Below are 24,065 nucleotides of genomic sequence, written 5' to 3'. Positions count from 1 at the left end.
AAATTTTGAGTAGTTCGGAGAACCAGCAAATACCATCTCTGGCTGGCCCCAGAGTGGGGTGGGAATGAAGATTTTGCAATATCCTTCCCCCAGGAAGGGAGGGAATGGATATTTTGCAGTATCCTTTCCCTGGAGTAGGGTGGGAATGGAGATTTTGCAATATCCTTCCCCTGCCACGCCCACCAAGCCACGCCCACAGAACAGGTAGGGAAAAAAATTGGATTTCACCCCTGGTTAATACCCTTCTAATTATTTGCAATATACCTCGTCACTATATGTTTATGTGTAAGCATGTAGCTGCAGCAGGCAAACAGGTGACAATAATCTATGGACAAAGGGAAATATACTTTCTAACTGGAAGACTAAGTTGTCTAGTTCCACAAGACCCGAAGTTGTCTTTAAAATAAATCAGAAAGTTATGCACAGTATTTGTCTGAAGATTACTTGCCCAGCCAACTGGCTAGCTAACAACTCCTCTGCCAAAGCCTGTAGTTATGAAAGTGTCTGCCTATCAGTGTGACAAACTTCACCTGTCACCACTTGGCCTTCATTTTTATAAACAAGCATGTAATGAAGCTAAGAAATGTAACCATCCACAACTATTGTGAACTTTATACACAAGGAGCTCTATATAAGGGTCTGTTTCAACATATTCTCTGGTCTTCTGCAGTGACCTTGTTCACTCTTCTCAGAACAATGATTTGGCTTTGGGTAGTTTTCCTTCCCAAACAAGGCATTCTGATTACGATGAGAAATTATCTTAATCCTAGAACTTGGGCTAGTTTTTAAAAATATTCATCCTTTGGGAAAAATGAAATCCTTTTAAGTAAGATTAACCCTGAAGTAAGCCGCCACGTGCCTTGACACTGCTATTCTCTCTGCCCCAAATAGCCTCATGATTTGGTCCATAGAGGACCACACATGTATCCCACCTGGAGAGATGGCCTTCAGATGGAATCTTCCCCAGTGACCATGATTTGAAGGGAAGTTTGAAATACTTTACCTTTTTCATCTAGTGGAAACTATGTCAGAGTCCTAGTATCTATTAGTCATCTTAATGTCTATTAAAAATAAAAGCTGATCTTTGTTGTGATAATTCATCTCCATCATGTTAATAATATAATAACATAACAAAATAATAACATTAATACTTAACACTTAACATCATCTTCTTTACCAACTCTCCTCTGTACCATTTCCTCTTTTTATATCTCTTCCTTTCTAACTTTCTAACACAACATAGATGTGTAATATGACTATCTGAACATAACTGTACCCAGTTATTTGAATGTTAAAACAAATAAAATGTGGGGAAAAAAAATAAAGGCAGATGTTCTGCATAGATTCTTTACTTAAATTTGGCTTTAATGCTAGCGTGTTTGTATGTATGTGTGTATCAACATACACACACACACACACATATTGCACACACACACATACAGTCCTTTCCCACCTCTGATCTTGGGTTCAATTCTTATGTTGAATTAATTGTTCTACGTGGTTTTTATAACATGTTTTCATCATTGGTTTTATTGGACGCTGCTCGGAGTCATCTTGTATGAAATGGGTGGGCACATAAGGTTGATAAATACAGGTAGTTCTTGTCTTACAACAGTTCATTTAGTGCCCATTTGAAGTTACAGTGGCACTAAAAAAGTGACTTATGACCATTTTTCACACTTACGACTATTGCAGCATCCCTATGGTTATGTGATCAAAATTCAGATGCTTGGCAATTGGCTCATATTTATGACGGTTGCAGTGTCCTAAGGTCATGTGATCACTTTTGCAACCTTCTGACAAGCAAAGTCAATGAGGAAACCAGATTCACTTAACAACCGTGTTACTAACTTAACTGCAATGATTCACTTAACAACTGGGGCAAGAATGATCATAAAAAGGGGCAAAACTCACTTTGCAACCAAAATTTTGGCTCAATTGCGGTTGTAAGTCAAGGACTATCTGTAAATGCATCTGACGTGAAGAACCAACAGAATCAGTGGTTTGAACTGAATATGATTCCCAGTAGTTCCTTACTGCATATCTGACCACCAAGCAAATCACCAGGATGTACAAACTGCTAGACAGACTTTCTATTGCATGTTAGGCCTACTCAGCACTTTACCCCAGATGAAGACAGTCCACATACCCATGATGTTTCCCCCAAAATAAGACTAAGTCTTATTTTCTTTTAGGCCCTAAAATAAGCACCAGGGCTTATTTTTGGGGGGTATCTTATTTTTTTCCCATGTATGGGAGGCCCACTTTTTCTGCTTGCTCGTAGCAGGGTGGAAGGCCACATGATGTGCCGCTGCTGCCGCTGCAACACAGGGAGTGGAGCTGCCCCATGTGCATCGGCTTACCACAGGGCTCCATAGCCAGGCCACCCAGACACCTTCCTTGCCTTGCGGCTGCGGCACCAACACATCTTCTACTCCATTGGGGCCGCGAGCAAGCAGAAGAAGTGGGTCGGCAGTCACATGGGCTCCTGCTGCATATGGGTACTGGTGCTACCACCGCGAGGCAGCTGTTGGGGCGTAGATGGCCTGGCTGCAGGGGCCCTGAGGGAAGCCAATCCAGGATCCATAGGGCAGCTCCACCACCATCCCGCCTTGCCTTGCAGCATCGTGAACAACCAGACGGAATGAGCGGGTGGCTGGCTGCATAGGCTCTTAAGTAGGGCTTATTTGGGGGTAGGGCTTATATTAGGTGCACACGTAAAACATGCTAGGTTTTATTTTCGGGATAGGTCTTATTTTCAGGGAAACAGGATATTTTCACACCAAGTACACAATACAAACCATTTGATTTGGATCCCAATCTGAATGATAAAGAATATGTTTTACCTTTGCTCCTGTTCTTGATTCAGCTCACGGTCTGTTCCTGATTGAGTCAAATGTGCCATATCTTGAATTATGTACACTGTTTGTCTTTTGCGTGCCTTACAGCCTCTATTAGCCAGTGATGTATAATTTAGGATTAAATGTTCATGTCAACCTAAATCCTATCAGTTGGAAGGGGCAAATGGCTACTTTCGGGGTGACCAGAAGTATTTACATCTCATCAGCAAACAATATATGGCTACCACAAAAGCCTGCATATGCTTAATAATTTTACATCTTATAAATAGCAACCGTAAGCAGGATGCAGGGTTTTGGATAATAAATTTACAAAATCCTAATTCAGTGAATTAGAAAAGGGGTCATCTAAAGACTCCTTAGTCTTTAGGGGTCAGCAACCCGTAACTCTGGAGCTGCATGTGGCTCTTTCATCCCTCTGCTGTGGCTCCCTGTCACTCAAAATATGCGTCACACCGCCAATGTGCAACACCCGCCGGCACACGATTTATTGAGTTTTTCAACCCCCGGTAGGCCAACCGTGGATAAAACCAAGAAAAGAAAAGTTTCAGAAGAAACCAGAACATTTAATTCAACTACATATGCTAGTTTTGTGGCCGCTCAAGAAATAGTCAGGCACGGGAAGGGTTTTGTGGCTCCCGGTGTTTTCTTTTCTGTGGGAAATGGGTCCAAATGGCTCTTTGAGTGTTTAAGGTTGTAGACCCCTGCCTTAGTGCAAGATCAGACAAGTCAGATCTTGTCTGGCAGATCAGTGGGTAAGATAACGTCCAATAAAACTACTTTTTTTCTTTTCATTTAAGAATGACTGATCTTGGAATCTCTTGAAGAGGGAGTGGGGATCTTTTTACCATTTTAATCTGTCTGATAAGTGTAGGAGAGAGCAAAAATGTTATTCTTTCTAGGGAATTAACATATTTCAGTTATTGAATGTTACACAATTTAGAGGTTTTTACTTTCTCTTATAACAGACATCGTTTGCTTGGTGGTGAGCAGAATAGGTACACCTATTAAGGCAGCAGAGGGAAAGAAAAATGTACTGAAATAGAAACACTCATTAAATTGATTAGTCCATGATCAAATGACCTCTGGCCACCGAATTTAATGGTGTCTACCTTTCTTTGTATTTAACATGTAGACATTAGTTTTTTGAAATTATAAATATTCATTCTGGCCATGAATACGTTATCTGTCTTTCCCTTGAAACATGCAGAGTTTTGATAAAGAAATGACTAAAAAAGAATATAGACCTATTCTCATTAATATAGACAGAACAATGTATATGCCCTGGCAATTTTAGCTGTTATTAGATATTTTAAGTCTCTGGTCCATTTTATACTTTGATAGTGAATTTCCCCCCCTCCCCCAAATTTCTTTTGGCATTACTAGAATTTAACAAACATTTATCTTTCTTTCTTTTGGTATGGAATGTCACTTCAATTTCATTTGTAATGCAGCAGAGGAAAATACTAAAAGATTGCCTAGTGCCAAAGATACTTTTAAAAGTAAGCTAATCTTTGCTTCTTAAGATATACTGAACTAAAACATGTTTTAAGTATATTTAATGTATCGTTGCTGAAAGCAAAAGATTTTTTAAGCAGATGGAACAAGGGATAGAAGTATTTTTTTTCATGATAACAGGGCCTCAGTTACATTACTGTCTTTGGGATGGGATTCTGCCAAAGCATTTGTTTGAGGTCATACTGCATATGCTTCTTGTAAAAGAAGCAACAATTATTTAAACTTACATCCCTAGGGGGAAAAAAAGGAAATATCACACTATGCATCCCTTCCAGTACTCTAATCAATGGTGATTGGTGGTCCCTACTTATTATGAACTTAAGCTTTCCGAAAAAGGATGAAGGCTATTGCTTAACCCATTGTAAGCTGCCCTGAGTCTCCAGAGAAAGGCGGCATATAAATCAAATTTTAAAAAAAATACAACCATCAATCAACCATCCTCCAAATGGTCAATTTGGAGAATACAAAATACTTTAAAGATGCTTAGGACAAGGCAACAATTTCAAATGGGAAATGGAAGTATTTGTCAAGTAGTAGCTTTCAGTTTCAAACATGTTTTTTTATTTATTTTATTTATTTTATTTTTCAATTTATATACCGCCCTTCTCCTGATGTTAAGTAACATCAAGCTGTATCTTTATTCAGACAAGAGCAAATATACTGATTTTGTGATCTATTCATTTTTTACATCTATATCGTTCAATTCTTCATCAATGGTTTATTATTATTATTTTTTTTACAGAATGTGAGTTAATCACAACATACACAATCTGGGAAAGTGTCCAGGAACTGATTATTTCCCACTTGATAGGCACAAGTTTGTGTGGGGTGGATGGGTGGGTGGGAATGTGTTTTGTCTATATTTTAGTATATAGCAATAGCATTTAGATGTCTATCGAGATTCTCAGTCATGCGGGTCATGGTTGTCCTAAAGGTGCTTCTTGGATGAGAAGCGAAAAATCTTTTAAGAAAAACCAGAAAGTCCAGTTGCCTCTTGAAAAAGCACTTTTGGGACAATAGTACTTAGACTTATATACCGCTTCACAGTGCTTTAGAGCCCTCCCTAAGTGGCTTACAGAGTCAGCATACTGACCCCAACAATCTGGGTCCTCATTTTTACCAACCTTGGAAAGATGGAAGGCTGAGTCAACCTTGAGCTGGTGAGAATCGAACTGCTATCAGTCAGCAGAATTAGCCTGTAATACTGCATTCTAACCACTACATCGCCACTGCTCTTATCGTATTGGAAGTAAATGTTGCAGCTTTTTCAAATATTCTTTAGTTTAAGAAAGTAATCATTAAAGTTGTTTGCAAGATGAATAAGGATTCCATTGTGAATGTTAATGTAATATTAAGTTTTAACGCCTACTTTGGCCAGTAGCTCTTGCAGCTCTTTCTGCTAAGTATTGTACAATAGTTATTGAACATACTGTATTGTTCAAGGTTGCCAAGCCCTGACAAAATTTAATTCTTAATTAAACCACTTTGCTATAGTGAAAATAAGACAGGATTCATCATCCTCTTTCTTTTTCCTTTTTAATCTGGTTGTATACTTTAATATAATTGCGTGGAAAAGCCAGAGTAAACAATTCAGTTCCAAGCAGATGACGAGTTATGTTTTGTATTGTAGATAAACTGGAATTTTTTATTCCTAATTTCATTTCATTAGTACTTGAGTCAGATATCTGACAGAGTTCATGTCACTGGTTCACAAAAATGATTCTAGCAAGTACAAGGATTAGGTTTTAGAATATATTGTTTTCTTTATTTATCTTGGTGTAAGTATATCCAGGAACCTTTCAGAACTGGTAAATTGGAATATAGACCTTGCTTTGATATGAGTACAAGAAAGTCTATAGTTTCTTTGACTGTTTAGGAAAATGTAAACGTGATCAAGAAGACTACAAGCTCCCCACCACTGCTTTGAACCACGAATAATGGTTGCATTTAATTTAAATTACAGAAAAGTCTGCAGATAGTTCTTTACCTGAAGGATTTGTGAGAGGCCAGTTGCCATTTCTGACAGTTTATTTGTTTGATTCACGCCTCACTTGTCATTCAGGAGCATAAAGCAGCATACAGAATTCTCTCCTCCTATTTTACTCTACAGCAACATCCTGGGAAGTGGGCTAAGTAGAGAGAGAGTGACTGGTCCAAAATCATCCAGTGAGGTGTTCAGCTGGAAGGGTGGTCTAGGAAATGCCCTCCCCTCCTCCATCAATAGTCCAACACTTTAACCACCACACTATATAGCTTTACTCAGGGATGAAATGCTCCCAGATCGGATTGGATCACCTGGTCCGGTAGCGGTAGTGTTCGGCAATCCGGTAGCGATGGCGGAGTGAAGCTCCACCCATCCGCACAGGTGTCATTACTTCTTGGTTTTAACCAGGAAGTAATGTATTTTTTGCGCATGTGCAGAAGGTCTGCGTGCGGCTTCTGAACCAGTAAGGAAGGTAAGTAGATTTCACCCCTGGCTTTACTCTATAATAGAGATACACTGGCACTTCCACAACATCTGTCCAACAACTTTAATGTTATTTTCAATGGAAAGCCAAATGGGTCGCTGAACACCCAGTCATAGAAAAACATATAAATGACCCCACAAAAAAGGTGCCAGGGTTTGAACTACCATGTCAGCAATGGACAATAGGATCCTGAATAGGATTCGCACCTCACATGGCATCTGTTGGGACTCGCTGTATAAATGGGGCATAGCATTCTCCCCTCAGTGTGACTGCAGGGTCCCATGTCAAACTGTAGATAACATCGTGACTGGCTGTAAGCTGAGATCATATATTGGTCCAGTATTTGATTTTTCAAAATATAAATGATGCTGCACTTCAATGGTTAGATGCCAGTGGTAGGTTTCAATTTTTTTTTACTACTGGTACTGTGGATGTGGCTTGGTGGTCGTGGCGTGGCTTGGTGGGCATGGCTTGGTGGGCGTGGCAGGGGAAAGATACTGTAAAATCTCCATTCCCACCCCACTCCAGGGGAAGGTTATTGCAAAATCTCCATTTCTTCCCGATCAGCTGGGACTTGGGAGGCAGAGAATAGATGGGGGCAGGGCCAGTCAGAATTTTTACTACCGGTTCTCCGAAATACTCAAAATTTCCACTAACAATTCTCCAGAACTGGTCAGAACCTGCTGAAACCCACCTCTGTTAGATGCCCTAGACATTAGTATTTGGACATAGATCTTTTTAATATTTATATTTTATTGTGTTCTACTAATCTATATGATATGTTAATACATATTGCTAGTCCATGTGTGATACGCTGTACGCTAAATAAATAAATGGCCAGAACTCTGTTCTACATAGCAACTGACATACAGTATATTAATTTAAGACTTGGTTATACATCTCTGAGAAATTTACATTAGAGTGAATTGGAAATAATATATTTTTAATTATTAATCAATCAATTTATAAATGGCTGCACTGGACAGCAAATATAATATCAAAACCTGAAACATAACCAATAGTATAAAAAGCAATACAGAAAGACATAATGTTAACGAGAGAAGAAACTGCACAGTCCAGGGATCAAAGGAGAGACAGGAATTTTAGCAGGCCATCAAGACTGACGTCAGCCCTTCAATATAGATCATGTCAATAAAACAGGCACTCCCATGAATGCTATTTTATTTTAGTTGGGCATAACAATAGCATACTGAAAGTTTCTCTACATCCCATCTCCTACTAAACAAAATCAAGATGGGGTTATTTTTCTCAGGGTCCCTTCAATATCTGGAGTGTGTGATCTCGTTTAATTCCCACAATGGTTCTTTCCCAAAGTCAAATCTAAATTCCTTAACAGCCTGTAACTACCTATGCTGCTGCATTCTAGACCAGTCAGTTCCAGATGACCTACACTCCAGGTAGATGCATGGCAATAGTCCAACTGAGAGGCAACCAAGGTGGGCTCGACTTTGATCCAGGAAAAGGTGCAAATAGTGCACAAGATATATTTGTGCAAAATACGTTTTCATCATGGTTGCCATCTACAGTATTTTAAATACTGAGGAGTCCAATATGACTCCTCAATTTTGTATTAATTCTGGTGGATGGAATGCAATTCTGTCCAGAACTAAAGATGGAAGGTTCTCAGAACCAGTCCTTAAAACCTACAGCTACTCAGTATTTCTAGACTGAAGTCTTTCCTTCCCCATCCAGACCCTCACAGCCTCCACACACTGAGAAATAACCTTGACAGGATCACTTGATTGGGCAGGAATAGAGCTGCATAGTTGGCTATCATAAGCATTGTCTTCGGAGAGTCCTTGACTACAACAGGAGGGACATGGATCTATTACACAGATGGTTATGCATAGAACTCCAAGGTCCCTGTCTATTTCCTCAGGGCTATCACGCTCAAACTCTTGCCAGATAACCAAGCCAGACCTTGCCCTCAGACAATTCCAAAGGACATTCAGCTAGAATCAAACTCAGAGCAGATTTAAGCAACTTTATCTAATAAATGCTTTGAATAGTGTTCCTTCTGCAGAGCTCTAAGCCCTCCCTACCTAGCAAAGCCAAGTCACCTTGAACAGAACTGCTATCTGGTTATCTGCAGATGCAACGAAAGCAGAAAATAATTGTGTTTTGCTACTCTTATCACCATGAGGCAAACCTTGATAAAAGATTTTACCAAGTTCAATCAGATTTATTATTTAGTCTCCTCTAGCAATGCTTTAGGCATCTTTTCTACTATTTCATCTCCTGGAATTCCTATGAAAACCAGGGGCTGCTAGGTGGAGTTCTCTGGGATTCACACAAAGAGAGATTCCATACCAACTTTTTAACAAGAATTCTAAGTTAGGCTACTTATCTGAAAGTTGATCTTTGCACAAACAAAAGAGGCCTGTTAATTTAGATTAGCTATAGCACTGAAAATACATTCCTAGAATCACAAAGTGGTCAGATGCTCTGTTTTTATATTCTGTTATCTTTTGTATGTAGCTTTGGTGGGTGAAACCAATACTAATAAAACAGTTGAGCCTGTACTTTTATTTCCATTAGAGAATTGGTCATAAGGTATTCTGAAGATTTTCAAGTGAAAAATGTGTGCTTCTCTATTATACGCTTGAATTTAAATCTTTTAAATACCATATTTCTGTTCGCTTGAATACCTTATTTTTCTTTAATACCTTTGTCCTATGGATTGCAGATAGCTCTTTTCAGCTACAGCATAATGCAGATATAAATGCACTGAATTGGAATGATGAATTAGAAAGGTTGGGAGATCTATACAAACTGCTTTACATGTATCTCCAAGGATGAGAACTAGTTACTGGGATAAAAAGAAACAATAAGCGATAGTTGCTTTCAGAGTGAAATTCCAACACTAAAACAGGCAAATTTAGTTTCAAGATTTTACATCAATTTCTATGCAAGATTCTATTATCAGTTCCTAAAAGTGTAGCTACGTTAATCTGCTGCACTACTGTATAACAAACAGTCTGGTCACTCTATAAAAATTAATAAGGTTTAATGAATGTGCTAGTTGTAAGATATTGTAAGATTCTTTGACGTTTCTAGATCAATTACAGTGGAATAAAGGAATATCTCTAATATGTTAAGAATGTGCACTAAATATGCATAAAATCTATTGAGATAAGAATGATGTAGTATACCTAAGAAACAAGACAAATTGATTTGCAAGGATTCTACCTAAATAAAGGCTAGGAAAGGAATATAGAGAATCCAAATATATTCCAGTGCTTTCCTGTTTCCCTTATAGCAAAGGTACCATGTTGCAGAACTATGTATTTATGGAAACGATTTCTGTTAAACTAGTAGGCAGTAAGGCAGGTGAAATTCATTTCAAAGATGGATTTGTGTATGCCTCAGAATTAGAGTGTGACAGACTGAGGAATCAATATTCTTGACTGTATGGTTGTTTATGTTTCTTTCTAGTCTGTTTCAAAAACTGTGCAAACTTACAAAAATATGTCCTTGTAAGTGCATCAAAGACATGTTGAGTCTGAATTATTTAGTACACTAGAACCTGAAGAAAGTACGGATCATGGATCACATAACAAAGTCCCATGGAATGCATTGAATATGATTTTTCATTACTTTTGTTTTTTTCTGTCCTTTTATTTTTCTTGATATATTCATCTTAACCATTATACTTAATTAACTAAGTGGTTAACTAAGTCCCCACAGCCAGTCCAAAGAAAAAGACAACCAGGCAACTATTACTTGGTAGATAAAATAGTAGCAGATCTGTTGATTTTCTATTTAAATGACAAAATATGAGATTATGGAAGCTGAACACTAAATATCTGGAAAGAACTAGGCTAGCTGGTTTATCAACAGTGTCCATTATTATAGATAATTTATCAAATGCTAACTTAATACAGGAGTGTATCAGGGGTGGGTTCTAAATTTTTTTATTACCGGTTTTGTGGGCGTGGCTTATTTTGTGGGCGTGGCTTACTAGTCATGTGACAATTCTTTAGGATTTAGCAGAGGTACTGGTCTACCAGGCTTTTAACTCCTTGCAGAGCTGTACCGGTCTACTCATTTGTTTTTGGAGGCACTGGTCTACCCATTTATTTTTGCAGGCACCGGTCTACCACCACACTGCCTTTTAATACTGATCAGCTGTAGGACGGCCCTTTGAAGCCCCGTGGCAAGAGTTTAAACAAGTTTTTTTCCTTCTAGCCGATCAACTGGGACTCAGGAGGCAGCAATAGATTGGGGGTGGGGGCCAAATAAAAGGTAAGAATAACGTGGGAGGGCAGGGGGGCAGAACCTGTTCAGTGACGTCATATTGTCACCATTACCGGCTCGGCGGAACCGGGAGGAACCCACCACTGGAGTGTATGTAACACTGACGAATTTATTCTAGTATAGGGGTCCACAACCCCCGGGCCACGGCCCACTACCGGGCCATGGCCTATTTGGAACTGGGCTACGCAGGCAGCGAGTGAGCGCATGCATGCTCATGAAGCTCCCTTGTGTGAGCAGTAGTCATCTTGCACTCACACGCAAAGCTCCTCTTGCACAACCAGTAGCTGCTTGCACTCATGTGCGAAGCTCTCCTACAACTCATAGGTACTATCCCCTCTGTCTCCTGTCGGGCCACCAAGCCAGAAAGGTTGGGGACAGCTGTTCTAGTATATAACATAGCATAAAAATAATATTTCAATACTTGTTTTTACTTCTATGTGTACATATATTCTGTACATATATGTTAGCACTGCACATCATTATTATAACAGAAAACATAGTTCAAACATAGTGGTCAATTTGGAAACTACAAAGCCTATTTTAAAAATGCTTAGGATAATGCAGCAATTTCAAAGCATTCAAAATCATGTACATTTTGATGAAAGAAATGATTTTAGATATTAAATGCTGCTTCCAAATGTAATCTAAAATGGTGGAACATATGTAAGAGCAGTAAGATCCAAGTCATTTAATTTCATGATTTCACCACCACAACCTCCTCCCAATTCTACCTCATTACTGCATGCATGTTTAATTCCTCTGAGCATAGAATATATCCTCAACTAAAAGAAAAAAGGGAGGTATATTCACTGCCTTACATTTGCTGGTAAATATTCAAAATATATTTAGCAGCATAAAATTTTTATGTTACTTCCAAATATTCTTAAAGCACCTCAGACTGGAGAAGCAGGAAATAATCTGTTGCTTCATTAATTATACAAAACTTGAAATAATTATTTTGACTAATGTATACAGGTTTAAAAATTTCAGAGCTAAATTTTAGCAAAGTTGTCCTTTTATATTTTTTCCCCCTCTTGGAATCACATCAGGTCACTTTGTACCTGTGTTTTATCAGCCCAACTTCAAGGAGACTAGCTTTCAGACATTGCCTAACCTAGCTTGTTCCTCTCCTCGACCTCCTGTTCAGTTCACATCTGGATTGGCTTAACAAGTAATTGGAAATGAAGCCTCCTGATTTCCCGTTAAATGCTAGGCACAGGAAAAAGAAATAACACTTGTTTTTCAGTGAGCTTTGACCATCATCCAAAATCCAGCACAAACCAAAGAGCTGCCTGTGGTTTGATGGCAGCCATCCAACATTTCTGAAACCCATTCTTGGGGGAAGGGAGCAAATCAGAAATAATGACACAGGTCTGCCTTTTGAGAAATGCAAACAGGGTTTTTAAATTACCAGCATTAACTATTCTGTCATTGTATATACATGTTTTACATCTTCAGATATATAAGCCATTTCTTTAAAGCTCAAGGGATTACTTTGTAAAAGAAGCTTTTGCCCCTCAGCATTTTCAGATGCTTGTGGTCCTATAAAAATCAATACTGGTATGAAAGGAAATAAAATGTTTTCTAGAGCGCAGACTCAGAGCTGTACACTGTGCATAAGGAAGGGCCTCACCTGAAGGATATCTCTTCACTTCAACAGGTGTAGCTCTACTTATGAACTCTTGACCAGAGGTTGGTTCCCATGAGTAAAAACTTGTAGCAAATATATTGTGCCCCCTCCAAAAAAATATTGTGGCCAAAACTGTTTAACATATTATTACACATTATCTTAATTAACTATTTAAACCTAGGATGCCATGCAACCACAGAATGAAGTATCTAAGGAAGTTTCATTGTAGTTTCCATAACAACCAGTTTCAGTCCAGCAGGAAAGATCTGGAGCCATGAAAGTCAAAAGGCCCACCGCTTGAAGCAAAAGTTTCCACCAGCTGAGCAGCACCTGCAAAGGCCACCACTTTGACACAAAAATAAAACATTAAAAAATGGCCTCCTGCCAACATCTTCTTGTGGAAACTAGCTTGAAAAAGAAGGGTGGGAGGAAAGAGAGGGAGGAATTAGCCAAAGTAGGGGGGAATTTCCCTTTCCGTCTAAAACGGTGCTATAGCTTGGAGATACTTAAAAGAGAGAGAGAAAGAAAGAGAGAGAATGAGAAAATCTCCTACCACCAGTGGGAGTTTTAAGTATCTCTAGATTTAAAAAGCTCTGCTAATAAAACTGCTTTGTGCCATAAGCCAGATATCTCACATACCTTTGAAGACACAGGTGTAATTGTCTAGGTTTTCTCTTCTATGGAGTTCTTTTTAACTGAAACTCCAAACAGTGCAGAATTTGTGGAGAATTAAGATGGGAAGGCAGAACATTATCCTGTAATGAAGTTTAATTTCTTCCCTTTCCTAATTGATCCAACAATGGCTCTTCTGATTATGCGACTAACAGGATCAATGGGGCCATAAGGACTGAAATTGAAGTATTAATTTGGCCCTCTCTCATTTAAATTGGGTTTGTGTACAAAGTTTGTCCATTGGGGAACACAAAGCTTCAGTCCCGCAAAAGCTACTGTTGCTAGTTAGCATGGCTGAAGAGGGCTGCTAGAAGCTGTAGCTCACTAGAGCCAGTTTGATCTAGTGGTGAAGGCTTCAGCCTAGAAGCCAGGAGACTGTGAATTCTAATCAAGCCTTTGGCATGAAAACTGGCTGGCTGACTTTGGGTTAGTTACTCTCTCTCAACCCAACCCACCTAACAGGGGGTGCTGTTGTGGGGAAAACAGAAGGAAGGAGTATTGTGCATGTTTCCAATCTGAATAATAAAGATGGAAAATAAAATCTAACACCCAGCATTAACTATCCCGCTCCTATTATACAATAATTCTTCACTCATGGAAAAACTTGGGGGAAAAAAATACAATCTAAAGAAGAAATAAAAGGAACTGTAGAAATTCAAGAGAAAAAAATACATGACCATCAATGAACTGAGGAAAACTCATGATAGTTTGAGCTAGATAATTGAGTATGGAAAGAAGGGGCGTTGGTCCTACCTGATACGCTCCTTCTCGTTGAGTGGAGACAGCAGCCAGGATGGGTAGCAGCAGCCAATCAGCATGAAGGACTGAGTCTATCAATCACATCAAGTCCCGCCCTTGTTGCCGGGTAGACCCGCTTTAGGCGAAGAACTGAAGAGATAGACTCGGCGTGTGGGAAAAGAAGAACAGAGTCCAGAAGAAAAAACAAGGTTGAAAGCACCAGACTGAAGAAAAACACTTAAAGGGAGGGTCTGGCTGCTGTCTCCACTCAACGAGAAGGAGCGTATCAGGTAGGACCAACGCCCCTTCTCCATTGAGAGTGGAGACAGCAGCCAGGATGGGACATACCCCAGTTCACTGTCCCGAAGCCGGGGTGGGACCAGACTGGTGCAAAACATCCTCCCCAGAAACGACCTGTTGTAACACCTGTCTACCAAATGCAGCCTCCGCCGAAGCAAAGGAGTCAATTTTATAGTGGCGAATAAAGGGAACAGGCGAAACCCATGTCGCCGCACGACAAATCTCGAGCAATGAAGCCTGAGTAGACCAGGCAGCCGACGTAGAAGCACTGCGGGTGGAGTGCGCTGTTATACGTGCCGGTCGCGGAAGAGAACGGAGGTCGTATGCCGAAGCAATGGTTTGCCGGATCCAGCGGCCGATTGTAGATGAAGTCACGCGAAGGCCCAGGGAAACAGGCAAGAAGGATACGAACATCGATTCCGAACGGCGAACCCCAGCTGTTCTCTTCAGGTAAATCCGCAGAGCTCGTCTAACGTCCAAAGTGCGCCAACGGCGTTCTCGAGGATGAGTCGGTCTGGGACAGAAATTAGGTAAGATCAACTCCTGGGAGCGATGAAACACCGAATTGACCTTCGGGATGAAGGTGGGGTCCAGGCGGAGAACCACACGGTCAGCATGAAACACACATAGATCAGAGCGAATTGACAAGGCGGCAATCTCTGAAATACGGCGGGCCGAAGTTATGGCCACCAAGAAGGCGACCTTGCAGGATAACAATCGGAGGCTCGTTGTCCGCAACGGTTCATAAGGAGGACCCATAAGCGAGTTCAAAACCAACGGCAAATCCCAGGTTGGGTAGCGGTGTAACACCGGGGGAGACATGTTCGAAGCACCCCGGAGGAAGCGGCGAATGAGAGGATGTTGGGCCAAGGATGAGAGGGAACCACAGCGAAGGACTGATGAGATAGCCGCTACCTGGCGCCTCAAAGTGTTAGGAGAAAGGCCTTTCGAGAAACCCTTCTGAAGGAACACCAACACGTCCACAATAGAAGCCTGAAGGGGCGACACACCATGACTGGCACAATACGAGCAGAAGGCCCGCCAAGTAGCCGAGTAAACTCGCTCTGTGGAAGGGCGGCGAGAGGCTTGAATAATCTGAATCACGTCGCCTGGAATGTTCGCATCACTCAGACAGCGCCGCTCAACCGCCAGGCGGTCAGATTGAGCCAAGACGGATCCGGATGGTACAAGGCACCTTGAATGAGAACGTCCTGATCGTGTGGAAGGCGCCAAGGAGGGGCGACTGAAAGAGACACCAGGTCCGCAAACCAAGGCCTCCGAGGCCAGTGGGGAGCCAACAATATCACCTCCGCCCGCTCTGTCAGGATTTTGCGAATGACCCTGGGAATCAGCCCGGTTGGAGGAAAGGCATACAATAGGCCCCGCGGCCAAGGGGATCGCAGAGCATCCGTGGCAACAGCCTGAGACTCCGGGTATCGGGCGAAGAAGAGAGGTAGCTGAGCATTCAGATGCGTGGCAAAGAGATCGATCACCGGAACGCCGAATCGCTGAATCAGACCTTGAAACATGCGAGGATGAAGCTGCCACTCCGCATTGTCCACATGTTGTCGACTCAGCCAATCCGCCTGAGTGTTGCTGGTTCCAGAGATGTGTTCTGCGCGAAGGGAGCTGAGATGGCGCTCCGCCCAGAGACCTAACTTCAGCGCCACAGAAAGCAGGGACTTCGACCTGGTGCCCCCCAATTTGTTGAGGTGTGCCTTGGCAGTGACATTGTCCGTTAGTACCAGAACGTGAGCACCGGACACCAGGTGATGGAAGGCTCGGAGGGCAAGGAAAACAGCCTGCAATTCCAGCCAGTTGATTGGACGGGCGGCTTCTCGGACAGTCCAAGTTCCTTGAGCTATCTGCCCCTGGCAATGAGCTCCCCAGCCGAGAAGACTGGCATCTGAGGTGACCACCACTCGTTGAGGCTCGAGGAAGAGGGAGCCGGCCGACAGAGCTGGCGATGTCCACCATCTGAAGGACCTGCGAACAGCTGAGGGAACAGGAATCGGCCTGCTTGATGTGGCTCTGCCCGCCTTCTGAAAAGGTAAAAGGAACCATTGAAGCTCCCGGGAGTGGAGCTGAGCCCAGGGAACAATGGTTATGGCCGAAATCATCTTCCCCAGGAGTTGGGAAAGGACGTAAGGTGAAACAGCCCGACACCTTTCAATCCTAGATATCAACCCTCGCAGACTGTCCTGTCTTTCTGTAGAAAGAAAAACCCTCCCCTGGACAGAGTCAATGAGGGCCCCCAAATGGACCAGGGAAGTACAAGGGATTAAGTGGCTTTTCTCAAGATTAATCGAAAAGCCATGAGAGGCCAAGGTCTCTAGAGTAAGCCGAAGATCTCGAGTAGCCTGTTGTAGGGATGAGGACAGAACAAGAATATCGTCCAGATAGCAGAGAAGCCGAACTGAACGAACCCTGAGGGAAGCAGCTAAGGCTGCTAGCACCTTAGTAAAGGTGCGGGGAGCAGAGGAGAGGCCAAAGGGAAGGGCCCTGTATTGATAGTGGACCCCCCCGTAAGAAAATCGCAAATAACGCCTATGGGAATGACAAATCGGAATATGCAGATAGGCCTCAGTGAGATCTATCGAAGAAAGGAGATCGCCCCTCCTAACGCCGTCAAGGATGGACTTTAAGGACTGCATCTTAAACTTTCGGTATACTACATACCGATTCAACCGTTTAAGGTCCAGAATGGGTCTCCACCCCCCCGAGGACTTAGGCACCAGAAAAACCCGGGAATAGAAACCCGTACCCCGTTGATCAGGAGGGACAGGTTGGATAGCCCTGATGGAAAGGAGATGCTGTACCGCAGCGTCCATAAGGACACGTTTTTCCGGATTACGAGAAATCGGACAGCAAACAAAGACACTCGGAGGAGGGGAAAGGAATTCAATGGCCAACCCAGATTTTAACGTGGCCAGGACCCATTGATCGGAAATAGATCTCTCCCAAGAGGCGGTAAAGAGGGCCAATCTGCCGCCTATGGGAGGACCGGAGATGCACTTAGCGACGGCGTCGGTAGGAACGACCTCCTCCCCCCCGAAAGGGCCGTTTAGATACGAAGGGCCTACCACGAACAGACCTATCCTGAGAGCCACGGAATCTAGTAAAGTTAGTAGGGGGCCTAGAAAAACCAAATGAGGAAGACCCACCCACATCGTTACCTCTAAACTGAGAACGAGGGGTGTAAGGGGAAAAACGGGACTCCCCCCTGCGGAAAATAGGAGCTAAGATCTTCTTTTTGTCTCTCGTTTCAGTGAGAAACGGCTCCAAGGCATCTCCAAACAACCTGGTACCCCCAAAGGGAACCGAGGCTAAGCGCCATTTGTGTCTAGTGTCCGCTTGCCAATGACGCAACCATACTAAGCGGCGGGCAGCCACGGAGGAAGCAAGAGCTTTAGAAGCGAAGCGGGCGGCAATCAAGGAAGAGTCAGCTGAGAACTGCAGAGCTGCAACAATTTTGTTAAGGTCCTGTTTGATACGTAAATCATCAGGTGACAACTTTTCCTGCAGCTGTCGCAACCAGAGCAGGGTAGTCCGGTTAAAGAATGAAGCTGAGGTCGCAGCTCTAATAGCCCAGGCGGATCCTTGGTGAGCCCGTTGAAGGACTAAGTCCGATCTACGTTCGTCTGGGCGAAGTGCCTCGTCAGGATCCCCTGGAACGTTGACATTAGGCAGTAAAGAGACGATGGGCGCGTCGACAGAAGGGATTTGAAGGATGGAGTCCAATTCTGAAGCCACCTGGAAGTTCCTTCGGTCATTGGCCGAGGGCAGGACAGCTGAAGTAGGAGAAGACCACTGCCGCTTCACTGTGTCCAAAAAGAGCGGTGGGGTTGGCACAGATGTAGTTGGTCTGGCAGGTTCGACAAACATGGGATCCAATGAGTCAGCTGGAGAAGCGGGCACAGGATCAACGACTGGAGAGGACAAACGAGCCGTAGAAACAGCTTTAAACAGAAGCGACTTGAACAATGATTGCGGAAACAACCCCGTAAAGGAGGGCTGGTCCGGAGGAAGATTCTCATCATCTGAGAGACCGGAGTCGCTATACTCAGCATCCGCCAAGGTTGAGGGCTGAGTAGAATGAGAGCAGGATGGAGAACCAGGAGCCCTGCATTGCCTCTTTTCAGGAGTTGGCCGTTCCGGAGAAACGGGCGATGCTGACCTCATGGAACCCGCACGGCTGGAAAGGCAGGAATGGGCGGCTAGAGACCTCTGCACCGCCGCATCAATCATGCGTTGTATCTGCTCCGGAGACAGCTGGCCAGTGGGATGAACAGGCCCAGGATCAGGATCAGAGGCAGTCGGAGGAGGAGACAGAGAAGAGACCTGCGCAGGATCCGGATCCGAGGATGCAGGCTGACCAGAGGACTCAGCGCCCCAGAGATTTATGGTAGAGATGGTCACTGGACAATCCTGGAGTGACATCTGATCCGGAGTGTCCGGGCGAGAAGGCATTGAGGGTGCTGAGGTCACCCTTACTGCAGGAGGCTGAGAGACAGTGCAGGTAAGATCAGCGCTGGCCTTGTCACATAATTTTTTCAACACTTTGTCCCTCCTTTTTTCAGCTCTGGACATCAAGACCTGTTTATCAGGTCTGTGATGGGCATGAGGCTCGTGTAAAACTGGGGATGGCTCCTGAGAGGCCTCCCGAGTTAAAGGCTGATCAGCAGACTGAGGGCCTGAACGCTCACTTCCATTAGCCCCGGCCCTACGGCCGTGTTTTGATTTTGACAGCGCCTTAGGCATAATGGCTGGCAAGGGGCTCACGTGCAATAGCAAGGGGAGCGTAGGAAACTGCACAAGGTCACAAAGTCAATGTGAGCAGGCCAAGACAATAAGGGGGGGCGTGGACAAACCCCTCTAATAAACGTCTGCAAGGTCACAGTATAAAAGAGCCAGGGGGCGCGAGAGCTCCACAAAGGCTAGTAGTAATGGGCAAATTTTAGTCCAAAGTGGCACTTGATGAGGCAATAACAGCTAGGTAGAAAGTACAAAGGAAGTCCAAACAGTAAGGCCACTAAGTGGAATCAGCAGGTGCACTATAGTTGAGATCCAACAAGTCCAGTAACTTTAATAGTCAAACAGAGGCAGAGCAGAATAAAGGGAGATTCTTGTCAAATTGAGGCCAGAAACGACGAAATTAGCAGTCAAAATGGCCGCCGCCCTCACTTCGAAGCCAAACTTCCTGCTGGCAAGCAGCATTCAATGTGGAGAGAAGCAAACAAAATGGCCGCCGCCCTGACTCCGAAGCTAAACCCTCTGCTGGCAAGGAGACGTCAGGAGGGAAAGGAGCAAACAAAAATGGCCGCCGCCCTGACTCAGAAGCCAAGACCTACTGAGGGCAATCAAAATGGCCGCCGCAGGCTCCGACGATGTAAAATTGCAGAGGGCGAGCAAGGGAAAATAAAATGGCCGGCGTGACCTGCCGATACAAGCAATTTGCCGCCCAAATTGCAACAGAGGCTAAAACGGCCGTCGAGTAGAGCCAGTCCCTCTGGGAAGCCTCCCAGCCCAGGCAATCCAACCAGGAAGACAAGCGCCCCCCCCCAGGGGTGCTACAGTTAGAAATAGTGTCCTATCTAGAAGGGCAGTAAAGGGCTAAACGATACCACAAAGTTGTTAGAAGTCCGGGAGTCGATCCAACCGTTAAGGGGAAAAAGCGGAAAATCGTAGTCTAGAAGTCCGAAGTCAAAAAGCCAGAGAAAAACATCCAAATAAGCTAAATAGCCAGAAATGAGGTAGAGCTAAAGACCCACACGCCAGATCAAGCTGAAGGACTGAGTCTAAAGCGGGTCTACCCGGCAACAAGGGCGGGACTTGATGTGATTGATAGACTCAGTCCTTCATGCTGATTGGCTGCTGCTACCCATCCTGGCTGCTGTCTCCACTCTCAATGGAGAATGATCTAGTATGTTCACAATATAAAATCAATCAAAGCTAGCTTATTTTTTATATACAATTGGAGAGGAATAGGAATTATTCTTTCTACCTATTTGATCAATTCAGCTGAAGCAGTTATTAAAAAACAAAGAGAAGGAAGGGATAAAATTCAGGTGTCTTACCAAAGGGAAGTTTGATTCCTATAAGACTGCAAAATATGTTTGATATAATCATGACAATTCCAGTCATAAAACTTTACTGTAGAAAGACCATAAATACCCTGATTATATGATCCAAGTTTTGCTTTCAAGAGGAATTGAGTTTTAAGACTCAGGAGATTCCATGCTCAGATTAACGTAGCTGAGGTGCTAGTATGTTATGAAACATAATATTCCATTACATGAATTAGTTTACAGCACAGTCTATGCATTTTAACACAGAGCTATGCTCCATTAGACATATTGAACTGCAGCTTCCTTTTGATTGTCTTCCAACTTCTGTTCAATTCACTTTCAAGAATATTTGATGCACAGTAACTAAAGATAGCAATCTTTCACAGTGATTTACTACCACTATTAAATTAGTCCATCAGTATAGGTGAGCATAATTTATTTGCTAATAAGTTAAAAGCTGTGAAGGGGAGAAGCTACCTACCTGCTTTTCACCTCTTAAAATATAGTAAATTCAAAGTCCTTTTTTTAATTGAATTCAACTCCCAGAATTCCCCAACTAGCAGGCAGAGATACTCTGGATTAGGGTTTTTGGCAGGTCTTTTTTACTTTAGGCATGATATGGATGAACTGTTTTTTTAATGTTATTTTACTTTTTACAATTTATAATTTTCTGAAGCCATCCAGAGTCATCTTTTGGGGGTAAAACAAAATGGGAGTGAGAAAAAGATTGTTTAATCCTCTCCTTTTGGGCTATTTTCTCAGCAAAAAGCTCTACCACATATTTTGTTGGGTGATATAGAGGAAAACATGTTCCACAGCAGGGGTCAATAAAATTGATGTGATGGAGGAGGAAGAGGCTAAATTGGTGGCATGAAAATAAGTTATCTCTGTTATGAAGGAAGGCATTGGAAAATTTATGTTTCATTCAATTTTACCTTTTTGGCTACAAATATATTATTTTTTCTTCTTCTTCTCCCACATCTCACTTTGTTATAAATCTCTCTTCACTTATTTGTTATAATTTTACTGTTTATTCAAGGTTCTGTCAATGTTTGTCAATCAGGGAAAAGTATTAAAACAATAAATAAATGTTGACAGTCAATTAAGAACCTCTTAAAATCAGGTGGTCAGAAAGCAATCCAAGTCAAACTAAAATCATGGTAAATATATGTCACAACTGAGAGTCTTTCTTTTTCAATTAATAGGAGGCACCGTTTTAATTTTTTAATGGACGGTGAATTCAATCTTCCTGCAAACACAGAAAATGATGTATATAGAGAGAAGGTAAAAACTCTTCATTCATTTATAAATTTATGCTGGAATTACATCAGTAAATTCCAAATTGAAAGACTATAGCAGGTGGAATTGCCTTTCCACTCAAGGTTACATAAAAAAGGATACTTCAGGGAGTCTTTGATGTGGAAAAACATTTCATTGGATGATTCCACTTATTCATACAAAATTGTATGACTTCAAGTCCATGTGATTTCTCTCTTATATTTTAGGTCACATTCTATAGAGCTGTGTCTATTCCTCACACATTCAGGTCAATTAAACGTATCCAAAATACTTTCTATGAGATTTGGATGAAAGAGACATCACAATATAGTTTTCTCCACCGAAAATCAACAATGAAAATTAGGGATTTCTTTTTAAGCAATGTGTTATCCAACAAAGCAGAACACTTTATGGACTGGCACATTCATTCACCAAGTCCACAAAGACTGTCTCCCACTATTTCTCAATTCAACAACTGTGCGCCAAAAGTATGTATTTTATTTTAAAAGCACAGGACAAAAGCATACTATATATCAAAGAAAATGCATAGAAACATATCATATTCGGGTAAGTACACATAATAGTTTTTGGAAATTAGTTTTGCTATTTAAAAAAAAGAATTTTTTTTCTTTTAAAATCCAACAAAGATCGATTTCTTACTGTCAACACACTTTTGTAAAACTGTCATACAATATTATATTCATTATTTTGGAGAATGTCCCTCCAGGTGCCAGATGTGACATTTTCCAGAGATTATTTGGGGTTTGTATAACTCTTGTATAATCCATTAAATAATGTTTGTTTCAGAAATTGGGATGTTAAATAATGAAGTTCTAAGGAGTCATCATGAGACATGATATCATAGCTTAAAAATTCAACCCAAACAACCTGTCTGGTCAGCTCTACTAACAGCACATCCTGGCCAATGGTCAATGTGTGTAATTTATTAAATAGTAGGTGACTGCTGGACTGTTCTTCAGAAACATGCCATGGTTTCATGCTGGACTTAAGCTTGTGCCTTTACCAAAACCTCAGCCCAAACATTCTCCTGATCACAAGGGGCTCAACTCAACAGGAGTTTTGCTGGCAGACCACACAGCAAGCAAGTTTCTTCCTAATTTCTTACAGTGCTCTTGACCTTTGACATTACAGCTACTGCATCTTCTAAAGCTAGTGATCTGTCAGAGGCGCCACAGTTGATCAAAGCTGGAAGCCTACTGTAGTCAATAATCACAGAGTAAGGGCAATTATATAACCTCTCTCTACCACCCACCCATATTAAACAAAAATTCAAATAAGCCCCCACATGGCCCCTAAGAGATTTTTGCTGAAATGTGAGAGCTAATTGACATTTATTTTTCTCTGTCCATATCCATCAGTCGCATATGAAACATTACTACACAAGGTCAGGATATTTCAAATACTTACAATAAAAAGTCTCTGAATCCCCAAAGCAAGTCTTTCTGTTTTCACTTTCCATGCTAGAGGCACAGGAGAGTTCAGGAGGAACACCAATGGTTTCTGATGAATATGCATTGAAGCAATTGGATTCAAATGCAAAACAACCTGTAAGATACAAACAAATAATTCAAGACACCACAACTAATACTTGATCCAATTGAGCAATAAATTAATAATAATTAGCACTTCTGCTGTAAGGGCTTAATTACTTCAGGGGCCACCTAATAATTTGCACACAGACTTGCTCACAGATTTGAAATATTTTTTTTCTATTTTCTACAGAAAGAGTAAGGCCAAATCTCAAAGTCAACAGCACTTAAGGGTTACATAACTGATGAATGAAATGTCAAAACTAACATCATTTGGCACGTGTTGAACTGAGGCTTATGTCTTTTCCAGGCAAGAAGATAGGGATAGAGGAATGGGGAAGAAGAAATACCTTCTCTGTGTCTTACTCTCTCCAGCCCTCCTCCTCCCAACAGTGGCAAGATTAGACATGCAAGTAAGGGAATGTGAAGAGCAACAGGATGGAAGTGAAGGATGTGCTATTCTCAGGGAGGCCCCTGAAGGCATCTTGCCAAATAAAATTGCACCATGTATCAAAAACATGGGATTTTCTAAGTTACAGGCAGAGCTGTGGGTGGGTGGGTGAAGGTGAGTGGTAAATTTAAGAACACATTTAGCTCATGACCAATTTAAAAATTAAACATGAAACTTCCAAATCATAGTTTTTACATCCTGGGCATAGTTCTCCTCAAGGACCAGGGCTGGCAAGAACATCCTTGTTTGAAATCAC

General features: G+C 42.1%; 1 protein-coding gene across 3 annotated transcripts in view; it reads right to left on the bottom strand.

The window, feature by feature from the left end:
* The window catches only part of TGFBR3 (transforming growth factor beta receptor 3), a 163,160-nt gene that overhangs the window by 51,252 nt on the left and 87,843 nt on the right, over nucleotides 1-24,065 (bottom strand). For all 3 annotated transcript variants that reach the window (XM_070939399.1, XM_070939400.1, XM_070939401.1), the window contains exon 4: nucleotides 23,237-23,374. In XM_070939399.1, the coding sequence (XP_070795500.1) occupies nucleotides 23,237-23,374 (138 nt within the window). The remainder of the gene's footprint in view (nucleotides 1-23,236; nucleotides 23,375-24,065) is intronic.

The sequence above is a fragment of the Pituophis catenifer genome, unplaced genomic scaffold (genome assembly GCF_029215685.1).
Source record: "Pituophis catenifer annectens isolate HBS135680 unplaced genomic scaffold, rPitCat1.0.hap2 SCAF_3, whole genome shotgun sequence".
NCBI classification, from domain to species: Eukaryota; Metazoa; Chordata; class Lepidosauria; order Squamata; family Colubridae; genus Pituophis; species Pituophis catenifer.
This window is presented reverse-complemented; position numbering and strand designations above follow the sequence as displayed.